Source organism: Giraffa tippelskirchi, chromosome 3 (assembly GCF_054371585.1).
Source record: "Giraffa tippelskirchi isolate mGirTip1 chromosome 3, T2T-mGirTip1v1.2.pri, whole genome shotgun sequence".
In the NCBI taxonomy this organism is placed as follows: Eukaryota; Metazoa; Chordata; class Mammalia; order Artiodactyla; family Giraffidae; genus Giraffa; species Giraffa tippelskirchi.
Window position 1 is genome coordinate 48,336,077 of NC_137277.1, and position 21,454 is coordinate 48,357,530.

Below are 21,454 nucleotides of genomic sequence, written 5' to 3' on the forward strand. Positions count from 1 at the left end.
TTTAGGCCTCAGAGAAGTTGCCCCAGCTTGCACTAAGCATGTTTCTAAGAACTTTGGGTCTAGGTAGCTCTAGTACTGGGAAGACTGGAATGTTGATTGTCTACCAGATGGTAGATGCTGTATGCAGACCTTTATATTCAGTACTGTCTTAAATCTGGTGAGGGCTGGTGGAATTAGGATGGAGGGCCTGCTGAGCAGAGACTCTGGTATTTGGCTGAATAATGAGACCCCCCGTGGAGAGATCCAGAAGTGTGGAATAGGAAGAGTTGGAGATCTGTGGGCAGAACTTTGCAGGAGTGGAAAGCCTGAAGTATACAGTTAAGGACTCATTTTGTACCCACAGGCTGTTATAGTGTAAAAATGTTAGTTGCTCAGTTGTATCCAACTCTCTGTGACCCCATGGAGTGTAGCCTGCCAGGCTCCTCTGTCCATGGAATTCTCCAGGCAAGAATACTGGAGTGGGTAGCCATTCCTTTCTTCAGGGAATCTTCCTGATCCAGGGATCAAACCCCGGGCTCTTTCATTGCAGGCAGATTCTTTGCCATCTGAGCCACCAGGGACGCCCACTTTCACTTTTCACTTGTACCTACTGTTAAGGCCCAGGGAAATTTAGGTTAGGATGCTCACTGGTGCAAAACTGCAGAGTGAACAAGAGGAAAAGATCATTTTTCCATCTTTAGCCTTTGTGCCACACTATTAGAGGCAGTGTTGCTTATACCCCAGAATAGTGATACTATTCCTTTGGTTTTTACTTAAAATTCTGTGAAGCAAAGCATGAATTTATAAGTGGTAGGGCAGGTGGGCAGGTAAATCTCAGTGACATACACCATGCTACATTCAGAATAACTGGACTACTCTAGAACCTGGAATGTGGGGCAGTAGAAGGGAGCATTTGTTTTACTTTGGCCTTTCCTGCTCAATGGGAAGAATTTGACCTCTCATTAGACCGTTCAATAAGATGGGAGGGGTATATGAAGGTAGCAGAGCTTTTTAAATCTGGTGGTCATAGGCTCACATGGCAATGCTGAAAAGAGGAATAGAGAAAAGAAATCTCCACTTGAGTGCCTTCTATGGAATACCAGGCACCAGTAGGTTTGGTGTTATTCTCGCTTCCCAGGGGGCACTAGGTTGTGCTAATGGTAAAGAACCTGTCTGCCAATGCAGGAGACGTGAGAGGTGTGGGTACAATCCCCGGGTTGGGAAGATCCTCTGGAGGAGGGCATGGCAACCCACTCCAGTATTCTTGCCTGGAGAACCCCATGGTCAGAGGAGCCTGGCAGGCTATGGTCCATAGGGTTGCAAAGAGTGGGACACGACTGAAGTGACTTCGCACACACGCATGTAATTCTAAGAGCCCTCAGAAGTAGTATGCATTATTCCCTTCATTTTGTAGGTGAGGAATGGTTCAGTAACTTCTCCACAGTTGAAGATCAAGTGAGTGATGGGCCCTGGGACTTGATTTCAGATTTGTCTGACTCCAGAGTCTGGGCTTTTGGGATTGGTGTGATCAGTCCTATTGGCCAAGGAAAACTGAAGCATTTCGTAAAATGAGGGAGGCACTAAGGCACTTCTTTGAGAGTAAATAGAGTCTGTCAGAGGGAATGACCCTAAGGAGTTGGAAAGCAGGTGTGAGAGAAGAGACAGCGGAGAGGATGGTTGGTCTTGATGAAGCCTAATTTATCTCTTGACCACCAATAGGGAAATGGGGGTGGGTGGGAAGGGACAAGTTAGTAAGAGGAAATGGTCCAAGAGCCAAGCTCTCCAGGATTTTCTCCCATTTTCCCCCTCAGCAGCCCCCTCTAGACAGAGGCTCAGCTCTGACTTTGTCATCACATTCTGGGTGCAGACAAAGGACTTGATGTAGGAAGGCAGGCTGGCCACCCAGAGCAGGTTTGTCTCGTGGAAAGGACATGTGGCTGAGAGCAAGGAAGGCCCAGCCAGGTGTGAGATCTTCGTTTCAGTGCAGCTCACAATGAAGGGAACCATCATGGTAGGTAGAATGATTCTCATTTATTATGGAAGATAAGTACTGGTCATTTTCTCAGGCGAGCCTAAGAAGCACCCTTAAAGAAAGAGCAGGGACTCAACCTAAACAACTGACCTAGTTGGGGGTCTCAGCAAAGATCTGGAGCTGTTTTCTTATCCCTGGTGTCCAGGACCCCCGTGACTTGTGTTTGGGGGATATAGAGAAAGAGGGTAGGAAGCCAGGGGTATCAGACCCTTTCTGGGGGTTTAGCTTTTTCTGTTGGTCTAACGTGGCACTGGACTTAGTAAGAAACAAGGGGTTCAGCTCTGCAAGTTGAAAGTCTTGGATATTTGACTCTTCTGAGTTCTCAGGCTCTTTCCAGAACCTTGTGAGCTCCACCTTCATGCTGGTCTTTGGCATCTCACATACAAAGAGAACCTTGTTCTTTAGCTTGTTTTGGATCCAGGGATCAATGGAGGCCAAAAGAATTAATGTTTCTTGTAGCTGCATTGAAACAAAGGCCCCATGGCTGGCTCCTTTCAGGCCAGCCCTGGGAGGTGGGAGGCGAGTTCTGGCCACAGGTCACTCTGGGTCCCAGGGAATGAGGTCAAGGGACAACGTCTAAGGGCTTATTCCCCTCCCCTCCCCGCCGTCAGAGGACATGTGGTGTGAGGAGAGTGGGAGAGGCTGGAGGAGGAGGGCTAGGATGCCTTACACTCTTCTTCACAGACGCGTTCTTCTCCACATCCAGCATGTCCAGGACCAAGTGGAACACCTGTGGGCTGCGGATCCCCAGGACACTCTGGCAGAGGCAGGATGAGGGCACCTCAGTAGCCAGCCCAGGAAGATGCCCCATCTACGCTCTCTTCCATTCTAGCACCCTCGTGATGACTCTGTGCCTGGACAGGAGATGTGGCTTCCCAGCTGCTTCCTTACCTTTGAGGGCCTCTGCATTGGGTTCTGGTACAATTTTTTTCACCAGAAGAGTCAAGATAGTTTGTCACATCTGAGCAATGCCCCATCATACCCTTCGCCTGTCCCTTCTCCTACCCAGCTCCAATCCTGCAGAAAAGCTTTCCCTGAACTCCTGGTAGGGCAGGAAGTCTAAAATAAAAAATCCGGCAAACCACCTCCTCACACTGTGTATCCCTTTCTTCCCCTCAGTAGCTCTCCTGGACTGCCCACTCCCCCAGCCATCAACACATCTGGTCAGAGTCGCGGAGCTGGCCTTACCAGAGAGATGACTGCTTCCTGGCGTGCCGTGGCATTTGTGCTCATCAGCTGCCTGAAGAGAAGGGAGTGAGTGTGTTGTGGTCCAGTTAAGGGGAAGGGAAGGAAGACTGGCTGCTTCTCACAGTCCAGAGTGAGTCAGGCATAAGGCTGATGAGTGATGTTAATTTCATTAATGTCCCCTTCTTGTTTCTTGGGTCAGGAAAGGGACTGGGAGGGGAAAGGTTGGTACAACAGTTTTCCAAGGGGCACTGAGTGATGATCAGAACTCGCATTTGTCCAGAACTTTACCATTTACAAATCCCTTCCAACTCCTCATCTTAACTTGAGCTTTAAATAGCAACTCTGAGTGGTAGGTATTACCAGCCCCTTTTTACAGATGAAGGAAAGCCCAGAGGTCAAAGAGTGACTTGGCCAGTGGCCTGGGCAGTGCAAGCTGAGAACAGGCAGTAGGTTCTCAGCTCTCACTGACCCTCTGTCCCCTTCCCACAGCCTAGGATTTGGCCCTGGCACCTCCCAGCCTGAGCCACTCACGCCTCCACCAAGTTCAACATCGTGGGCTTCATCTTGAGCTCTTCCACAGTTTCAGCAACAGCCTGCCTCATAGCCTGAAGAGAGGTTAAGGTGGGACAGGGACTCAGGGGTGTGCTCTTAAGTGCTTCCCAAACTTTTTTTTTTTTTTTGATATGGACAATTTTTTAGCCTTTTATTGAATTTGTTACAATATTGTTTCTATTTCATGTTTTGGTTTTTTGGCCGCAAGACATGTGGGATCCTAGCTCCCTGACCAGGGATTGAACCCACAACCCCTGCACTGGAAGGTGAAGTCTTAACCACTAGACCATCAACCTTCATTGAGTGTTTACTTTGTGCTGTATGTATGGTCCTTGCCTCAGCGAGCTCACGGTCTGGTGGGGGAAGCAGACAAGTGAACAGGCAGGCAGACTCCTGAACTAAAGGTAGGGACAATAGGAGGGACTCCTAGCTCAAGTCTGAATACCAGGAAGACTTCCTGGAGGAAGTGATGCCGCAGCTGAAACCTGAAGCAAGAGTAGGAGTTAACCGGGCTGAGAGGCTGGGGGCCAGCTTCCCTGGGCAGAGGGAGAGCAGGTACAAAAGCCCAGAGGCAGGAGAGAGCACAGAGAGGTTAGGGAACAGAAAATAGTTCAGTTTAGTTAGGTGACCATACAGAATCTTCAGAGTGAAGGTGTTGTCTGGGCTGGTCTGGAAGGGGCGATTATATTTTAATAGACAGTAGGAGAGAGGAGTTACTTACCAGTGGAACTGAAAGCAGAGGCAGTTTCCCACCTTTCAGAGGAGGGAGGAATGACAGGGCATTTTAAGCTGAGAGAACTGCCCGCACAAAAGCCAGACAGCTTGGAAACAGGAGCTATGTTCTGGTGAATGTGATGCATGCTTTGGGGGGCATGCATACACAGAAGAACTATACAAAAAAGATCTTAACGGCCCAGATAACCATGATGATGTTATCTGGAGTCAGACATAGAGCCAGACATCCTGGAGTGTGAAGTCAAGAGGGCCTTAGGAAGCATCACTACGAACAAAGCTAGTATAGGTGATGGAATTCCAGCTGAACTATTTCAAATCCCAAAAGATGATGCTGTTAAAGTGCTACACTCAATATGCCAGCAAATTTGGAAAACTCAGCAGTGGCCACAGGACTGGAAAATGTTCATTCCAATCCCAAAGAAAGGCAACAATGCCAAAGAATGTTCAAACTACTGCACAATTGCACTCATCTCACATGCTTGTAAAGTAGTGCTGAAAATTTTCCAAGCGAAGCTCAACAGTGTGTGAACCGAGAACTTCCAGATGTTCAAGCTGGATTTAGAAAAGGCAGAGGAACCAGAGATCAAATTTCCAACATCCATTGGATCATAGAAAAAGCAAGAGAATTCCAAATTCCAGAAAAACACCTACTTCTGCTTCACTGACTACGCCAAAGCCTTCGACTGTGTGGATCACAACAAACTGTGGAAAATTCTTAAAGAGATGGGAATACCAGACCACCTGACCTGCCTCCTGAGAAATCTGTATTCAGGTCAAGAAGCAACAGTTAGGACCAGATGTGAAACAATGGACTGGTTCCAAATTGGGAAAGGAGTATGTCAAGGCTGTATTTTGTTACCTTGCTTATTTAATTTATATGCAGAGTACATCATGCAAAATGCTGGACTGGATGAAGCACAAGCTGGAATCAAGATTGCTGGGAGAAATATCAATAACCTCAGATATGCAGATGACACCACCCTTATGACAGAAAGCAAAGAGGAACTGAAGAGCCTCTTGATGAAAGTGAAAGAGGAGAGTGAAAAAGTTGGCTTAAAACTCAACATTCAAAAAACTAAGATCATGGCTTCCAGTCCCATCAGTTCATGGCAAATAGATGGGGAAACAATGGAAACAGTGATAGACTTTATTTTCTTGGGCTCCAAAATCACTGCAGATGGTGACTGCAGTCATGAAATCAAAAGACACTTGCTCCTTGGAAGAAAAGCTATGACCAACCTAGACAGCATATTAAAAAGCAGAAACATTACTTTACTGACAAAGGTTCACATAGTCAAAGCTATGGTTTTTCCTGTAGTCATGTATGGATATGAGAGTTGGACAATAAAGAAAGCTGAGTGTGGAAGAATTGATGCTTTTGAACTGTGGTGTTGGAGAAGACTCTTGAGAGTCCCTTGGACTGCAAGGAGATCAAACCAGTCAATCCTAAAGGCAATCAGTCCTGAATATTCATTGGAAGGACTGATGCTGAAGCTGAAGCTCCAATACTTTGGCTACCTGATATGAAGAAGTGACTCGTTGGAAAAGACCCTAATGTTGGGAAAGATTGCAGGCAGGAGGAGAAGGGGACGATAGAAGATGAGGTGGTGGATGGCATCACTGACTCAATGGACATGAATTTCAGCAATCTCCAGGAGTTGGTGATGGACAGGGAAGCCTGGCTTGCTGCAGGCCATTGGGTTGTAAAGAGTTGGACACAACTGAGTGACTGAACTGAATTGAACTGAACTTTGGGGGGCAGTGTGGTGGGAGCCAAGGCAGGGTGGGGGTCCTTTAGAAAAAGGTAAAAAGACAGGTTTGGGCTGCCTGGGCTTGGGAGCGTTGGTCTCACTTACGAAGAAGGGTTCATTATATGTCTTCCTCCTGAGTAGGTCGAATGTGAGTCTTTCCAGACCATGTGCCTGGATCCGTTCCAGCCCAATGGCCTTGAGCATCTGGGTGGCTTCAAAACGGTGCTGAGGGCAGACACAAAGGACAGACCACCTTCCTCATCCCCCAGCACATCCTTGTGCTGGAGCAGGAAGGGTACTAGGCAGTTGAGAGCTTACCTCCAGAACACTGGAACAGGACAGCTGGTCCAGGATGCTCCTGACAACTGTGGCTGAATGCACACCCATTATCTTGACCAGCACACTGAGTGCCTGTTGGGGTGGGCAGGGCGGGGTGGGGTATACCAGACCAAGAGGCATTTGGATAGCCAAGCGCACTTGAGGGCTAGAACTTGCAGGAAACAGGCAGAGTCCTTTCTCCTCCCTCCTGGCCTCATAAGTGAGAGCGCAAGTTCATGTGTGTGCACATGTGCACATACGTGAATGAATGGGATATACACAGATCTGTGTACACTTACGCCCACGTGACCCACATACATATTCAGAAACACACAGAGGACCCTGCGGTGCTCCCTGCTGAAGGTCCTTTTCTCTGGGATGAGGATGACAGGGTCCAGAGCCCACCAGAGTCAGCACCGTTTCCCCAGGGAGCCCAGCCCCCCGCCCCTCACACCTTCATCTGCTGGCTCTTCGGCCCTTGACACAGGCACTGCAGCAGGTACTCTCTGGCCACGTTGCTATAGGGCCTCAGGAACCCCAAGCACAGGGCCGCCTCCACCGCTGCCTTGTACTCTGACTTCTTTAACAGCATCAGTAGCGCCAGCACCAGCTTCTCTTCATTCTCCACCTGAGTCCTCTTGGGAGGGAGACAGGGCGGTTGGACTAGGTCTCTGGCCAGGCTTTGTTAGGAGGGCAATTCATGACTGCTTCCAGACCATTCTCCCTCTTCCCTAGAAGGAATCTCCTGTCAAGAGCTTAGTTTACCCACTTCCCTTTTTCTTGCTGTCATCTACTTGCTCCCGGCTCACATCCTTTCACTTCTCTATGACTTTTTCTTGTGGGTGGGTCAGCATTACTCTCTTTAATACCTCTGCTGTCTCAGCTCTTGCCATTTGAAAAAAATATACAGGTCATTGACCTGACACCTCTCCTCCCATAACCTTGTCCTCGGCACTATGTCAGCCATTAATTCCCACAGAGACTTCATCGTTACTCGTTACTGCAACTTCTCTCTGACTCCCTCTCCTCCCGTCTTTCTGGTTCTCTTCTGATGTCAGCAGTTATTGTTATACCTACTGTATAGCACAGGGAACTCTACTCAGTGCTGTGTGATGACCTAAATGGGAAGGAAATCCAAAAAAGTATGTATGGGGCTTCCCTGGTGGCCCAGTGGTAAAGAACTTGTCTGCCAATGCAGGAGACATGGGTTTGATCCCTGGGTTGGGAAGATCCCCTGGAAAGGGAAATGGCAACCCACTCCAGTATTCTTGCCTGGAAAATCCAATGGACAGAGGAGCCTGGTGGGCTGCAGTCCATGGAGCTGCCAAAGAGTTGGACATGTTTTGTCCAAGTTTGTTGACTAAAAACAACAATATATACAAATGACTGATTCACTTTGCTGTACAGTGGAAACTTAACATTGTAAAGCAACTATACCAATGAATTTTTTTAAAAGGAGTATACTAAATAGCTTTACTTTGAACTTATTATCTGTATGTGAATATATATGTGGGTTAGTTAGTTATTCATGTATTTTTTCTATTGTAAATTGTCTATAAAAGTTCCTTACATTTGTACGGTGTGGTCAGAGTGCTTTTATTTATTCCTATTGTTGATTGAATTCTTCTAAACAGGAATTGGAGTTTTTCCTATCTACTTGGCTATTACATAAAAGATGAGTTCTTTCATGTAAGTATAGATGTATATGTGGGGGATTGTGAGGGTTTATAAAAGTACATGGTCAGATCTATCACTTAGGCATATTTTGTTATCACCATTGCTTTTTTATTTTTTAAACTTTTCTTAATGAAAGAGTTTATCTGTAACTTACATATTCTTTACTTTCAACTCCTTATAAAAAACGAAAGTGAATGTTTTTTGTATATTTAGTGCTAATAAATCATTCTATTAAAAAAGTTGTTGGACTACACGAAGACTAACAATTCATTGAGCAACTTTACCCTCCTCTTCACTTTCTTCCCTTTTTACCCAGCTTCAATTCCATGGTCCCTGAACTCCTTTACCTCCTCTTTATTTTACTCAACTCTCCACCAATTCTTTGCCTGCACTTCCCAGAGGAAAACAAAGTTATGATGACTAATCTTGCTTCAAGTATATGAACACAAAGTTATGTAGACCCTTAATGATGCCTAATGGTCAGACTGCTTTTCCCTGGGCAGTTCTCTTCGCCATCCTCCTAATTCATATTCCTTCCTCTGGACTCTCTAATACTTCTTCCTCTATTCTCTTAAGTTGATGAACTTGCTTCCTACTTTACTGAGCAAAATAAAAGCAACTAGAAAAGAAGTTCCAGAGACACTTACCACCACCTCTATCCAACTTTCAACACCTGCACCCATATTTCTTCCTTTTCACATTACTGTAGACCATGACCATCTATCTAAAGTCAATCTTGGGGACTTTCCTGGTGGTCGGGCGGCTAGGATTGCACACTCCCATTGTAGGGGGCCCAGGTTCGATCTCTGGTTGGGAAACTAGATCCCACATGCTGCAACCAAGAGCCCACATGCAACTAAAGATCCCTCATGCCACAACTAAGACTTGGTGCGGCCAAATAAATAAAAATATTAAAAAAAATAAAGTCAATCTCTTATGTGTTTGCTCTCATCCCTTCTCAAGAACATTGCTGCACAACTCTTCCCACCCTATTCAAAATGATCATTTTCCTAACAGCTGGATCGTTACTCCTCAGCATTGAAACATGCTGCTATTTTTTCTTTTTCTAGAATTTACCCCTGCTGCTGACTACAGCTCTATCCAGGAAAACTTGGACAGTTGCCCATTCTTGCCATTTTGCACTTCTTTCCTCCCATTTTCTCTTAACCCCACTCCATTCAGACTTTCAGTGCCCCACCAGAATAGTTCTTGTTAAGATAATCAATGATCCCCACATGGTTAAATCCATTGTATGGATTCTCAGTCCTTATATTATTTGATATGGTTGATTTGTCTCCTTCCTTGATAAATGTTCTTTACTTGATTTTCAGAATACCATACTATTGGTTGTCTTCCTACTTGTTGGCTACTTCTTAGTGTTTACTGGTTCTTCCTCTTGTCTCTGACCTCTTAACACTGGGGTGCCCCAAGGCTTGAGTCTTGGTTATTAGTGATCTCATCTCATTGAATGACATGATAGGCTACCTATATGCTTACAACTCATAGATTTCTTCCACTAGTTCAGGCTTCTGAACTCCAAATTGTATATCCAGCTGCTTATCTGTTGTTTCCTTTGGACGTCCAGAAGACATCACAAACATAACTTGTCCAAAATTGGACTTCTGATATAACCTCCAAGCCTGTTCCATGTGCAGCTTTTTCCATCTTGAAGTGAAGTGAAAGTTTCTCAGTCATGTCCCCATGGACTATACAGTCCATGGAATTCTCCGGGCCAGAATACTGGAATGGGTAGCCTTTCCCTTCTCCAGGGGATCTTCCCAACCTAGGGATAGAACCCAGGTTTGATTGAACCCAGGTCTCTGGCACTGCCGGCAGATTCTTTACCAGCTGAACCACAAGGGAAGCCCAAGAATGTTGGAGTGGGCAGCCTATCCTGTCTCCAGGGGATCTTCCTGACCCAGGAATCGAACCGGGGTCTCCTGCATTGCAGGTGGATTCTTTAGCAACTGTGCTATGAGGGAAATTCACTCTCCATCTTAGTTGATGACAACTCTATCCTTTCAAGGCCAAAAGCCTTGGCTTCCTCCTTGTTGCCTCACTTTCTCTTACAGCTCACATTTAACCTGTCAAAGTTTTACTTTAAAAATATATGCAGGGGATTTCCCTTGTGATCCAGTGGCTGAGACTCCACACTCCCAATGAAGGGGGCCTGGGTTTGATCCCTGTTCAGGGAACTAGATCCCACATGCTGCAACTACAAGATACTGCATGCCGCAACTAAGACCCGACACAGCCAAAACAAATCAATAAATAGTAATACATATATACATATTCAGAACTTAATAACTGCTTACCAACCCCACTGTAACCACTATGGTCCCAGCCACCATCGTGTCTCACCAGGATTGCTTTAACAACTCGTAGCTGTTCTCTGCTTCCACTTTTGCCTTTCATCCCCTGCCCATCTTTCTTCAACATAGCAGTCAGAGTGAACCTTTTTTTTTTTGGCGACTCTGCCACACGACGGATCTTAGTTCCCCGACCAGGGATCAACCAGGGATTGAACCCAGGCCCCCCGCACTGGGAACACAGAGTCTTAACCACTGGACCAGCAGGGTAGCCCCCTAGAGTGAACTTTTGAAACATAAGTTAGATCACATCATTGCTTTGTTCAAAAACCTATTCCACTCAGAAGAAAAGCTCAGGTACTTAAAGTCATCCAGAAGGCCACATATGCTCTAGTCTCCTGTTAACGTCTTTGACCCAATTTCATTTCCTCCTGCTCTCTCTGTTCCCACTCCACTTATGTCACATGGCCTCCTTGCCATTCCTTGCCCATACCAAGCCTGCCCCTGCTTTCGGGACTTTGCCTCGATTCTTCCTTTGCTGGGAATGCCTTCTCTCTGCAAGGCTCACCCCTCACCTTCCTGCTTGAGCTCAAACGACGACTTCCACATGAGGCCTTCCCTGTCCTCCGTGTTTAAAATGGCAACTCATTCTATCTGCACTCAGCATTTCTGTTCACTCTCATCCCTGATCATCCTGATCACTCTCATCACTCTACATAATTCTTCCACTGCACTTGCTGTATCTAACGTACTATATAATGAAATTTATTGGTTATTACGTGTCTCCCTGGGCTTCCCTTGTGGCTCAGCTGGTAAAGAATGCTGGCAATGTGGGAGACCTGGGTTCGATCCCAGGGTTGGGAAGATCCCCTGGGGAAGGGAAAGGCTACCCACTCCAGTATTCTGGCCTGGAGAATTCCATGGACTCTATAGTCCATGGGGTTGCAAAGAGTCAGACACGACTGAGCGACTTTCACTTTTACGTGTCTCCCTTCCACCCATACTCCCCACCCCACTGGAATGTAAGCTCTACAAAAGCTGAGATCTCTGCCTGCTTTGGTTTGCTGACATATCCCAAGGGCCTAGGATGGTGTCTGGCCCACAATAGCTGTTCAATATATGCTTGTTGAGTAAGTGGATGTAATGAATTCTATTTCATTTGGAGCAGTGATGGGGTCAAACTAAGAGGACCCTAAAGGGGAAAAAATCTCAAGTAGTGTCAGCAGATTTTCTTGGTCCCTGTCCCCTCTGGGCAGAGGTTTTCCTTTAACAGGTTACTTTAAGGATGACAATAATGATGATGCGTGGTCATTGAAAGAGCACAGGCACTGGGATTTCCATGGCAGACCAGTGGCTAAGACTCCAAGCTCCCAATGCAGTGGGCCCAGGTTCGATCCCTGAAAGGGGAACTAGATCCCACATGCCACAACTAAGAGTTTGCAGGGCGCAAATAAGACATGGTGCAGCCAAATAAATAAATATTAAAAAAAAAAAAAAAAGAATCCAGGCATTGAAGTAGGTGCTTTACATATATTACCTCATTTAATCTTCTCAACGATGCTATAACTACTATATCCATTTTCGAGATGGACAAATGACAACTCTGAAAGCTGGCTTTTCAGAGGTTGTATGACCAGTTCAGGGGCTCTGCCAATGATTCTGTCCAGGAAACCTGTTCCACAGGGGACCCCACAAGGACATCATCTCCTCCCGTCAGAGCTAGGAGCTAGGTTACCCTCTCCCTGGCTTAACCCCCAGCCCAGGGACTGACTCTTCCTCCCCAGTCACCTGATCTCTGGGGACAGCAGCCCAGGAGTTCAGAGCCACCCGAAGTGCTGTCAGAGTATCCATCCTCTGCCCCTCATTTTGCCCCTTCAACTTCTTGATGAGAGTTTGGATCACGTGCTTTTTCAGGCATCCTGGACAGGGAGGAGCCTCAGGTCAGGGCGGAGCCTCCAGGGCTGCTCCTCTCTGCCAGACTCCACTTGACTCCGCTGTGTCCTCACAACTTAGGTTCCAAGGACTAGGTCCCACGGTTGCCCGTCCCCCCAGGACACCAGAGCAGCTGGCTGAGCATGACCTCAGTTTCCAGAGGCTGCTGTCTATCTCCCTCCCACCTCTTCTCCCTTTTCACTCCACCTTCCTCTCTCTGCCCAACAATCCCTCGGATAATTCCCAGACCTACCAATGGCTAGGTTGCAGTGGGGGTGCCGTCCACTCCCTTCTGTCCTTCCCTAAAGGTAGATTGCGGCTACACTGCCTCCTTCTTCACCTGCCCCTACTCCCACCCAGGGGAGGACCTACTCACCCAGGATGGCCAGGGCTCGACAGGCCTCATACTTCAGTTTTTCTGGACCGGCTTGGGCCTGATTTAACAGGTAGGGAGTGGGAACATGCCCTAAGGTGGTGGAATATCAGGAGCTTTCAGGATCATCTCAGTTCAACTTTTCATTTTACAGATGAGGAAACCGAGGCCTAGAGAGTGACCTTTTTATGCTCAAACATGGGGTGCAGGCAGGGTGATGCAATGAAAGGACCATAACTTAGGAGTAAGACTTTTGTTTCACATCCCTATCTGGTGTCTGATCGCCGTGGGGCCTAGGGCAGGTCACCTGGCCTCTCAGAGCTTTCATTTTCTCATTAGAAACATGTACCTACTGCTATCTAGTTCTAGTGTCAAAAGATTTAAATGATATTATGGGTAAGAACACAGCCCACCCCCACCCCCCCATTATAAATTGGCATATAGGCGTAGAATGTTGCTTGGTGGCTCTTGTCTGGGAAATCCCATGGACAGAGGAGCCTGGCGGGCTACAGTACATGAAATTGCAGAGTCGGACACCACTTAGCGACTTAAACAATGGTAACAACAAACAATTGATTCAGTGAAGGTAGAGAATGAACTCAGTCCCAATTTTCTCCTGACTTTTCAGTTGAGCATCTTCTCTGTCAGACAAAAGGGATCTTTAGATCCCTCCTTCCCTATCCTTTAAGATCAAGCTGCCCTTTAAAGAAGCCAGGCGCATGAGACGGGGACATGCCACACAAGGTGGCTGCCTCCTTCCGGCATCGGGCCCATCATCCTTGACCCTAGTGGGCCTTGTCTGTGCTCAGGTGCCAAGGCTCTACAGGCCGTGTGTTCTCCTCTCCTGGACTCTGTGCAGCCCCAGACTCACCGCCTGCCACAGTGCATCCATGACAAACTTGTCTCTGACCCCCAGGCACCCCAGAGCCTGCAGGAACAGGGGGAGGGGAAAAGGAAGAGAGCTTGGACACCACCGCTGGGAGCTGCCATCTTCTGGACACTGCTGGAGATTGTTCTTGGAACATCACTGCCCCCCTCGCCCTCCACCTCCAGCATCTTTCTCCTCCCCAGCTCAGCCGACTCCTACCTGGCCTGTAACCACACCCCTCCACCCTTGCCACTTCTCACCTGTGCTGCGTAGAGCTGCTCATCCTCCCTGGGAGATTTCAGGCTTTCTGTGAGTTCCTGCCCACCCAGGGAAGCCAGTGGAAGGGAAGAAAGGGACAAATACAGTTCTACCACGCTTCTTTCAAAGTGGAAGGAGCTCACCCAATCCACTCTCCTCCCCCCGCTCCATTTTGCCGGCAGGGTCTGAGGGCGGAAGGACGGTGTGAGCCCAGGGTAAAGGCATCCTCAGAATGAGTCTCCCCATTCTGCCCCGGCCCCCGCCATGGCCCCTGACCTTTAACCTTTGCCACTTCAGGGGGTCCCCAGCAGGGTCTAAGGGCTTGGACTCCACTGGAGACTTGCGAGTCAGCTTGCTCATGGGAAGATGGAGATTTTGGCTGAGGGTACCCTCCTTGAGGTACCTGTGGGAGAAATCACACATGTAGCCCCGGTCCCCTCGTTCCCTTCCTCCTTGCTTCACAGACTCTCCTCTGCCTCTGGTCCTCAGCCCAGCTCAGATCAGCTTCCTTCTACCCCAGGGTCTCTTCTGGGGTCTGTAGGCTGATTTGCCCCACCCCACGCCTCCACCCCCACTCCACCCCTTTCTTCTCTTTCCGTCCTTTCCTAGAAGATGGGGAGGGCGTGGAGAACAGGAAGGGACAAAACACACCTGGGGTGATCTCTCATTTTCCGCAGTGTCCTCTGGGCCTCCCGTTCCTTTCGGCGATCGTACAGGGTATACCAGTGCGTGTAGATCTCGGGCTTCTTGTAGTAGCAGTAAGGTACGGCATTTGGCTTGCTCGGGTGCTCCCTCCAGCACTCTGGACTTGGGGGGAACTCTTCCTTTGGTGCCTGGAGGTGGGTGTGAGTGGCAGAGCAGCCACAGGGGACATTTCTCAGCCAGGAAGAGGGCCAGGGTGAGAAGGGACTAGACGAGGGAAACACCCTTCAGCCTCTCGTCCGAGCTCAAGACACAGCCACCTCCTAACCAACTGTGTGACTCGTGCAAATGACTTTACCCTACCAAGGTCTCAGTCTTCTCATCTGCAAAATGGGGCTAATCATCCTTGTTCTGTACTCCTCCCAAGGTGGTTGTGAGGACTAATGACATAAAGATTGGGAAACTGTTGTTGGTCTGTAAATTGATCTGAGTACACTTGGCCCTCCGTATCCACAGGTTCCACATCCATAGATTCAACCAACCATGGGTTCAAAATATTTGGGAAAAAAAAATTCTAAGAAGTTCCAAAAAGCAAAGCTTGAATTTGCCATGTACCTAGTAACTCTTTACATACCATTTACATTGTATTAGGTATTATAAATAATCTAGAGAGGATGTGTGCAGGCTATATGCAAACACCACTCCATTTTATACAACGGACTTGCATATCTGTGGAGTTTGGTATCCCCTGTGGATACCGAGGGACAACTGTCCACAGTTCAGTTAGTTGAGAATCTCAAGGGATTTTGAGAAAGTCATCTGGGAACTTCCCTGGTGGTCCAGTAGATAAGAATCTGCCTGCCAATCACAGGCTCGATCCCTGGTCAGGGAAGATCCCACATACCAAGGAGCAACTAAGCCTGTGTGCCACAACTACAGAGCCTGCTCTCTAGAGCCCATGAGCCGCAACAAGAGGAGCCACTGCAGTAAGAAGCCCACGATGAACAGTGGCTCTCACTTCGCGTAACTTGAGAAAGCCTGTGTGCAGCAATGAAGGCCTTGTGCAACTGAAAAAAAAAGTCATCTGGGCAAGGAGATGAAAAGGCCAGTGGCGGGGGAGATGTGGAGTAAAGAGAGGGGTATTTTGGGCCCCTGCTCATTCACTCAGGCATTCAACAGATTTTTATTGAGCACCTACTATGTGCCAAGCACTCAGTGCTGGGGAGACAGTTATCATTCCTGTCTTCATGGAACTTAATAGTTTCATTGGAAAAACAGGATTTCTTCAAATAATCTATCTTAGACACTTGTGAAACTGCAGCTCTGGTTGTGGCCAAAGGTTTTAGATGGGTCAGGGGATTTCTCTGAAGATTTGACAAGGATTCAGCAATACGTGAACTGTGAACTTCCAGGTGTTCAAGCTGGTTTTAGAAAAGGCAGAGGAACCAGAGATCAAATTGCCAACATCTCCTGGATCATCGAAAAAGCAAGAGAGTTCCAGAAAAACATCTATTTCTGCTTTATTGACTATGCCAAAGCCTTTGACTGTGTGGATCACAATAAACTGTGGAAAATTCTGAAAGAGATGGAAGTACCAGACCACCTGACCTGTCTCTTGAGAAACCTGTATGCAGGTCAGGAAGCAACAGTTCGAACTGGACATGGAACAACAGACTGGTTCCAAATAAGAAAAGGAGTACGTTAAGGCTGTATATTGTCATCCTGCTTATTTAACTTATATGCAGAGTACATCATGAGAAACGCTGGGCTGGAAGAAACACAAGCTGGAATCAAGATTGCCGGGAGAAATATCAATAACCTCAGATATGCGGATGACACCACCCTTATGGCAGAAAGCGAAGAAGAACTAAAGAGCCTCTTGATGAAAGTGAAAGAGGAGAGTGAAAAAGTTGGCTTAAAGCTCAACATTCAGAAAACTAAGATCATGGCATCTGGTCCCATCACTTCATGGGAAATAGATGGGGAAACAGTGGAAACAGTTTCAGACTTTATTTTTTTGGGCTCCAAAATCACTGCTGATGGTGATTGCAGCCATGAAATTAAAAGATGCTTACGCCTTGGAAGGAAGGTTATGACCAACCTAGATAGCATATTTAAAAGCAGAGACATTACTTTGCCAACAAACGTCTGTCTAGTCAAGGCTATGGTTTTTCCAGTGGTCATGTATGGATGTGAGAGTTGGACGGTGAAGAAAGCTGAGCACCAAAGAATTGATGCTTTTGAACTGTGGTGTTGGAGAAGACTCTTGAGAGTCCCTTGGACTGCAAGAAGATCCAACCGGTCCATCCTAAAGGAGATCAATCCTGGGTGCTCATTGGAAGGACTGATGTTGAAGGTGAAACTCCAATACTTTGGCCACCTCATGTGAAGAGTTGACTCATTGGAAAAGACCCTAATGCTGAGAAGGATTAGGGGCAGGAGGAGAAGGGGACGACAGAGGATGAGATGGTTGAATGGCATCACCGACTCGATGGACATGGGTTTGGGTAAACTCTGGGAGTTGGTGATGGACAGGGAGGCCTGGCGTGCTGCACTTCATAGGGTCACAAAGAGTCGGACACGACTGAGCGACTGAACTGAACTGAATATTCTTGTCTCTTCTCAAGCCTTCCTGTCTCTACAACAACTGTCTGAAAAAGGGCTTCGGCTAATGGTTCCCAGTGGGGTGACTGAGATGATAATAATGAGTTTGCAAGTGATTGTCATGACTTCAGAAAATGGGACATTGACTCACTATAAGTTGAGTTGTCAGATTTTGTAAGGACCAAGCAAATAAAAAACAGGATTGAGATTTCCCTGGTGGTCCAGTGGCTACGATTCCAAGCTTTCATTGCAGGGGACCCGGCGGTGGGGTGGTGGTGTCAATTCCTGGTCAGGGAACTAGATCCCACATGCCACAACTAAGACCCAGAGCAGCCAAATAAATAAATTTCTCTACCTCAGTTAAGAACAAACAAACAACAAAACCCCAGGATGTCCCATTGAATTTCGATTCCAGGCAGTGAAGGCAATATTTAGGACATAGGCATGTTAAAAAAAATTCATTGCTTATCTGAAATTCAAAAATAACTCATTATTAAGCAACTGCTTGCACAGCCAAAACCTTACAGATGTTATCTCACAGCCACTCAACAAAGGGAGCGGGGCAGGGGTTGGCTTGTGACAGAGGCTACTCCTGCAGTTCAGGGAGGGAAAGCCACTTGTCCAAGGTCACACAGAGTTAGTGGCAGCCGCAGGGATAAGTGTAGAGTTCTAAGTATGTGTTTGTGTTAGTCTTTCAGTCGTGTCCGACTCTTTGCAGCCCCATGGACTGTAGCCCACCAGGCTCCCCTGTCCATGGGATTCTCCAGGCAAGAATACTGGAGTGGGTAGCCATTCCCTTCTCCAGGGGGTCTTCCTAACCTAGGGATGAAACCCAGGTCTCCTGTACTGGCAGGTGGATTCTTTACTGTCTGAGCCACCAGGGGAGCCCGTAGGGTTCTATGAACTAGCCTTAATGGGAAGGGATGGTCTGCTGACTCCTCCTTCAACAAGGCTCTCAGGGTGGTGGAAGTCAGGGGTCTTACCTGGTGACAGGACAAGGGCAGTAAGACAGGAGCTGCAGCTCTTCTGAGTTCTGTGGTGCAAAGGAGACAGCATGGACAAGGGTGAGTTGAAGAGTTGTCCTTCTGGGCATTCATTTATCGAGCATCAGCATTTAGTGAACACGATATCAGGCACCAGGGAGGTAAAGAAGCCATAATTCCTGTCCTTAAGGGACTTGTACATTTCTGGTGTCTTGGTCTGTGGAATAGCAGGATTGCCATAGCCTCAGAGCTTCTCAGAAATGCAGAATCTCTAGCTCTACCCAGACCTGCTAAGTCAGGATCTTTATTTGACTAAGATTCCTACGCATGTTGAAATTGGAGACACACTGGTCTGGCAGAGTAGTTCTCAACCCTGGCTGTGTATTAGAATTATTTGAGGGAATTTTTTCACATGCCTCAGTCCTGCATCAGACTAATTGAATCAGATTGCCCAAAGAAGGGACCTAGGCATTTTAGAAAGCTTCCCAGAGGATTCTAATGTGCGGTTAACGGTAAAAATGCTCAGTGGTTCTCAAACTTGAGTGTGCACTAGAAAAAACTGGACATCTTGTTTTTTGTTGTTTGTTTTGGCCGCTCTGAGTGACATGTGGGATCTTAGTTCCCTGACCAGGGATTGAACTAGTGCCCTGCTTTGCAGTGGAAGCAGAGTCTTAACCACTGGATCACCAAGGAAGATCTTGGAGAGCTTGTTAAACTACAGATTTCCTTATCCCCAGATGAAGACTCATCCCCAGAGTAACTCTGGGGTGCGGTATGAGAATTCACTTTTTTTTGGCGGGGGGATGGTGCACACGGCATGTGAGATCTTAGTTCCCTGACCAGGGATCAAGCCCCTGCCCTCTGCTTTGGTGGCACAGAGTCAACCCCTGGATGGCCAGGTAAGTCCAGAGAAGTTGCATTTCTAACAAGATACTGATGCTGCTGGTCCTGGGAACATATTTTGGGAACCACTGGTCTAGTGGTGAGATAGAACCATTTACTGGGGATTAACAAAGGGAAATAAATGTGAGGATGGGTAAAGGTATAGGTGGTCTCGATGAGGGGTCCTAAACTGGTGGGGAGGAGCAGGGAGGGTTTCCAGAGGAGATTATCCACAAGCTGAATCTTCAGTGCAAGTAGGAGAGGTAGCCAGACCGACAAGAGGAAGAACAGTGGGCAAGAGGAACACCTTGAAACCATGGAGTTGTGAGAGTGCAGAGCAGATGAGGAAGCAGAAGCTGGGGAGTCCCAGAGACACCCCACCTTAGAGGGCCCTGGAAACTTACCTTGAGGGGTGTACGGAGCCTTGAAAGTACCCAAGGATCTGCCCTGACTCTTCCCATAGATTTGCTGACATCACCCGGACTCCTGCCTGGGACTGGGGGCCAGGGAGCTTTCCTTTTCAGGTCCCTATCCCTGACTCCGCTCCTGTCCATTCTAACCTCACCTTTAGTCCTTCCTGGATATTCCAGCCATGGGCACTTGAACATTGCCCTGTTGATGTCAGAGATGTCGACTGATCTTTCGTGGGCCATCTTCTTCTCCTGGGGGCACGGCCAGAGGGAACCTGGGTGGGGGAGGGGACTACAGGGACCTCTCCTTTGTGGGAGTTGGGGCACAGCTCGGGGAGACCTGTCGTCTGTGGCACAAGAGGGACTAGTGAGGTGTCTGGGCTTCTAGAGCTAGAAGCCTCCGAGTGTTGAGTGAGCAGATCACCTAGGTGCATGGAACACTCTGGTTCTACTCTGGAGCCCCAGCCCTGGCATCTACTGACCTGTAGCTTGAGCCAGTCGCTTTCCCTCTGGGAGCTTCACTTTCCTCATCTGAAAGGAGGAAAGCTATGCTTGTCTGGTGAGCTCGAGGGGCAGTGGTGAGGCATAAATTAAAAAAGAAAGTCAAAGCACTTAATGAACCTCAAGCTCACGTAGCCCTTGTTATTTTTTTGTCTCTTCTGAAGTGTTTATTTTTTTAAAAAATTTTTCAAAAACTTTTCATTTTGTATTGGGATATAGCCAATTAACACAAAATGGTGTGCCAATACAGTATATTAATGCATATATGTGGAATCTAGAAAGATGGTAACGATGGCCCTATATGCAAGACAGCAAGAGAGACACAGATGTAAAGAACAGACTTTTGGACTCTGTGGGAGAAGGCGAGGATGGTATGATTTGAGAGAATAGCATTGAAACATGTATATTACCATATGTGAAACAGATCGCCAGTACAGGTTCGATGCATGAGACAGGGCGCTCAGGGCCGGTGCACTGGGATGACCCTGAGGAATGGGATGGGGATGGAGGTGGGGCGGGGAGTTTGGGCTGGGGAACACATGTACACCCATGGCTGATTCATGTCAATGTATGGCAAAAACCGCTACAATAGTGTAAAGTAATTAGCCTCCAATTAAAATAAATATAATTAAAAAACAAACAAACAAACAATGGTGTGATAGTTTCAGGTGAACAGTGAAGGGTCTCAGCCATGCATATACATGTATCCATTCTCCCCCAAATTCCCGTTCCATCCAGGCTGCCACACAACATTGAGCAGAATTCCCTGTGCTATACAAGAGGTCCTTGTTGATTATCCATTTTAAATATAGCAGTGTGTACATGTCCATCCCAAACTCCTTAACTATCCCTTCTCCCAATAATACATATACCTCCTTCTTTGGCAGCAAGAAATAGAACTCTTTTTACTGTTGTTCACAAACACATTTATTTTATTTCATTTTAGAAAAAACTGTGAGTTTTTAAAACTATATGAGGACTTCCCTGGTGGTCTGTTTCACTAAAAGTTTTACTTTTGTTTTAGGTTAGAAGGATTTGTTAACAAAAGAAACCGCTTGATACAAACACACAATATGCAATTCCAATATTTAATAGAGAATTGTTTGGCTTAATTTCAATATGCAGTCATTAAAAGAAAAATAAAAACAACAGGAAAAGGTAATAGCATATACATCACCAACTTGAACTGAAAACCTGCATCCAGACTTGAACTCTGGGAAGTCCCAAATGACAGCAATCTGAAGCCTGAACAAGACTACCTCCATTTTCATTTTCCTAACATGGTCCAGTGGTTAAGACTCCATGTTTGCTCTGCAGGGGACACAGGTTCGATCCCTGTTTGGGGAACTAAGATCCCACATGTTGCCTGGTGCTGCCAAAAATTAAAAAATAAAAGTAAAAGAAACCCTTGAACTATTAAAAAAAATATAAACAGCAATAATAAAAAATGCAAATGTGGA

The 21,454-nt window shown here is 47.0% G+C and overlaps 1 protein-coding gene across 5 annotated transcripts; it reads right to left on the bottom strand.

The window, feature by feature from the left end:
• Window positions 1–1,990: 1,990 nt before the first annotated feature.
• Window positions 1,991–19,844, bottom strand: HEATR9 (HEAT repeat containing 9). 5 transcript variants are annotated; one of them, XM_081584483.1, is made up of 15 exons: window positions 19,649–19,844; window positions 18,202–18,251; window positions 14,624–14,805; window positions 14,249–14,375; window positions 13,975–14,031; window positions 13,718–13,774; window positions 12,850–12,907; window positions 12,330–12,460; window positions 7,010–7,192; window positions 6,556–6,648; window positions 6,343–6,462; window positions 3,731–3,804; window positions 3,200–3,251; window positions 2,682–2,768; window positions 1,991–2,470 (listed from the first exon to the last, which is right to left on the bottom strand). In XM_081584483.1, the coding sequence occupies exons 1-15, from the start codon at window positions 19,734–19,736 to the stop codon at window positions 2,102–2,104; spliced, it is 1,728 nt and encodes a 575-aa protein (XP_081440609.1). In that variant the 5' UTR covers window positions 19,737–19,844; the 3' UTR covers window positions 1,991–2,101. The 5 variants fall into 5 exon arrangements, with proteins under 5 accessions (XP_081440609.1, XP_081440611.1, XP_081440610.1 ...); XM_081584485.1 differs by lacking the exon at window positions 14,249–14,375 and having other exon boundaries at window positions 14,605–14,805; XM_081584484.1 differs by lacking the exons at window positions 13,718–13,774; window positions 13,975–14,031.
• Between the last annotated feature and the right edge of the window lie 1,610 nt (window positions 19,845–21,454).

What these genes read in the sequence shown, in the direction of transcription:
- HEATR9 (XM_081584483.1), bottom strand. Translation starts at nt 19,736, where the DNA reads ATGGCCCACGAAAGATCAGTCGACATCTCTGACATCAACAGGGCAATG. An exon ending in TGAAGTGGCAAAGGTTAAAG is followed by an intron (nt 14,032 to 14,248) that starts GTCAGGGGCCAT and finishes CTGGGTGGGCAG; the next exon opens with GAACTCACAGAAAGCCTGAA. An exon ending in AGGAAGCAGTCATCTCTCTG is followed by an intron (nt 2,769 to 3,199) that starts GTAAGGCCAGCT and finishes TGCCTCTGCCAG; the next exon opens with AGTGTCCTGGGGATCCGCAG.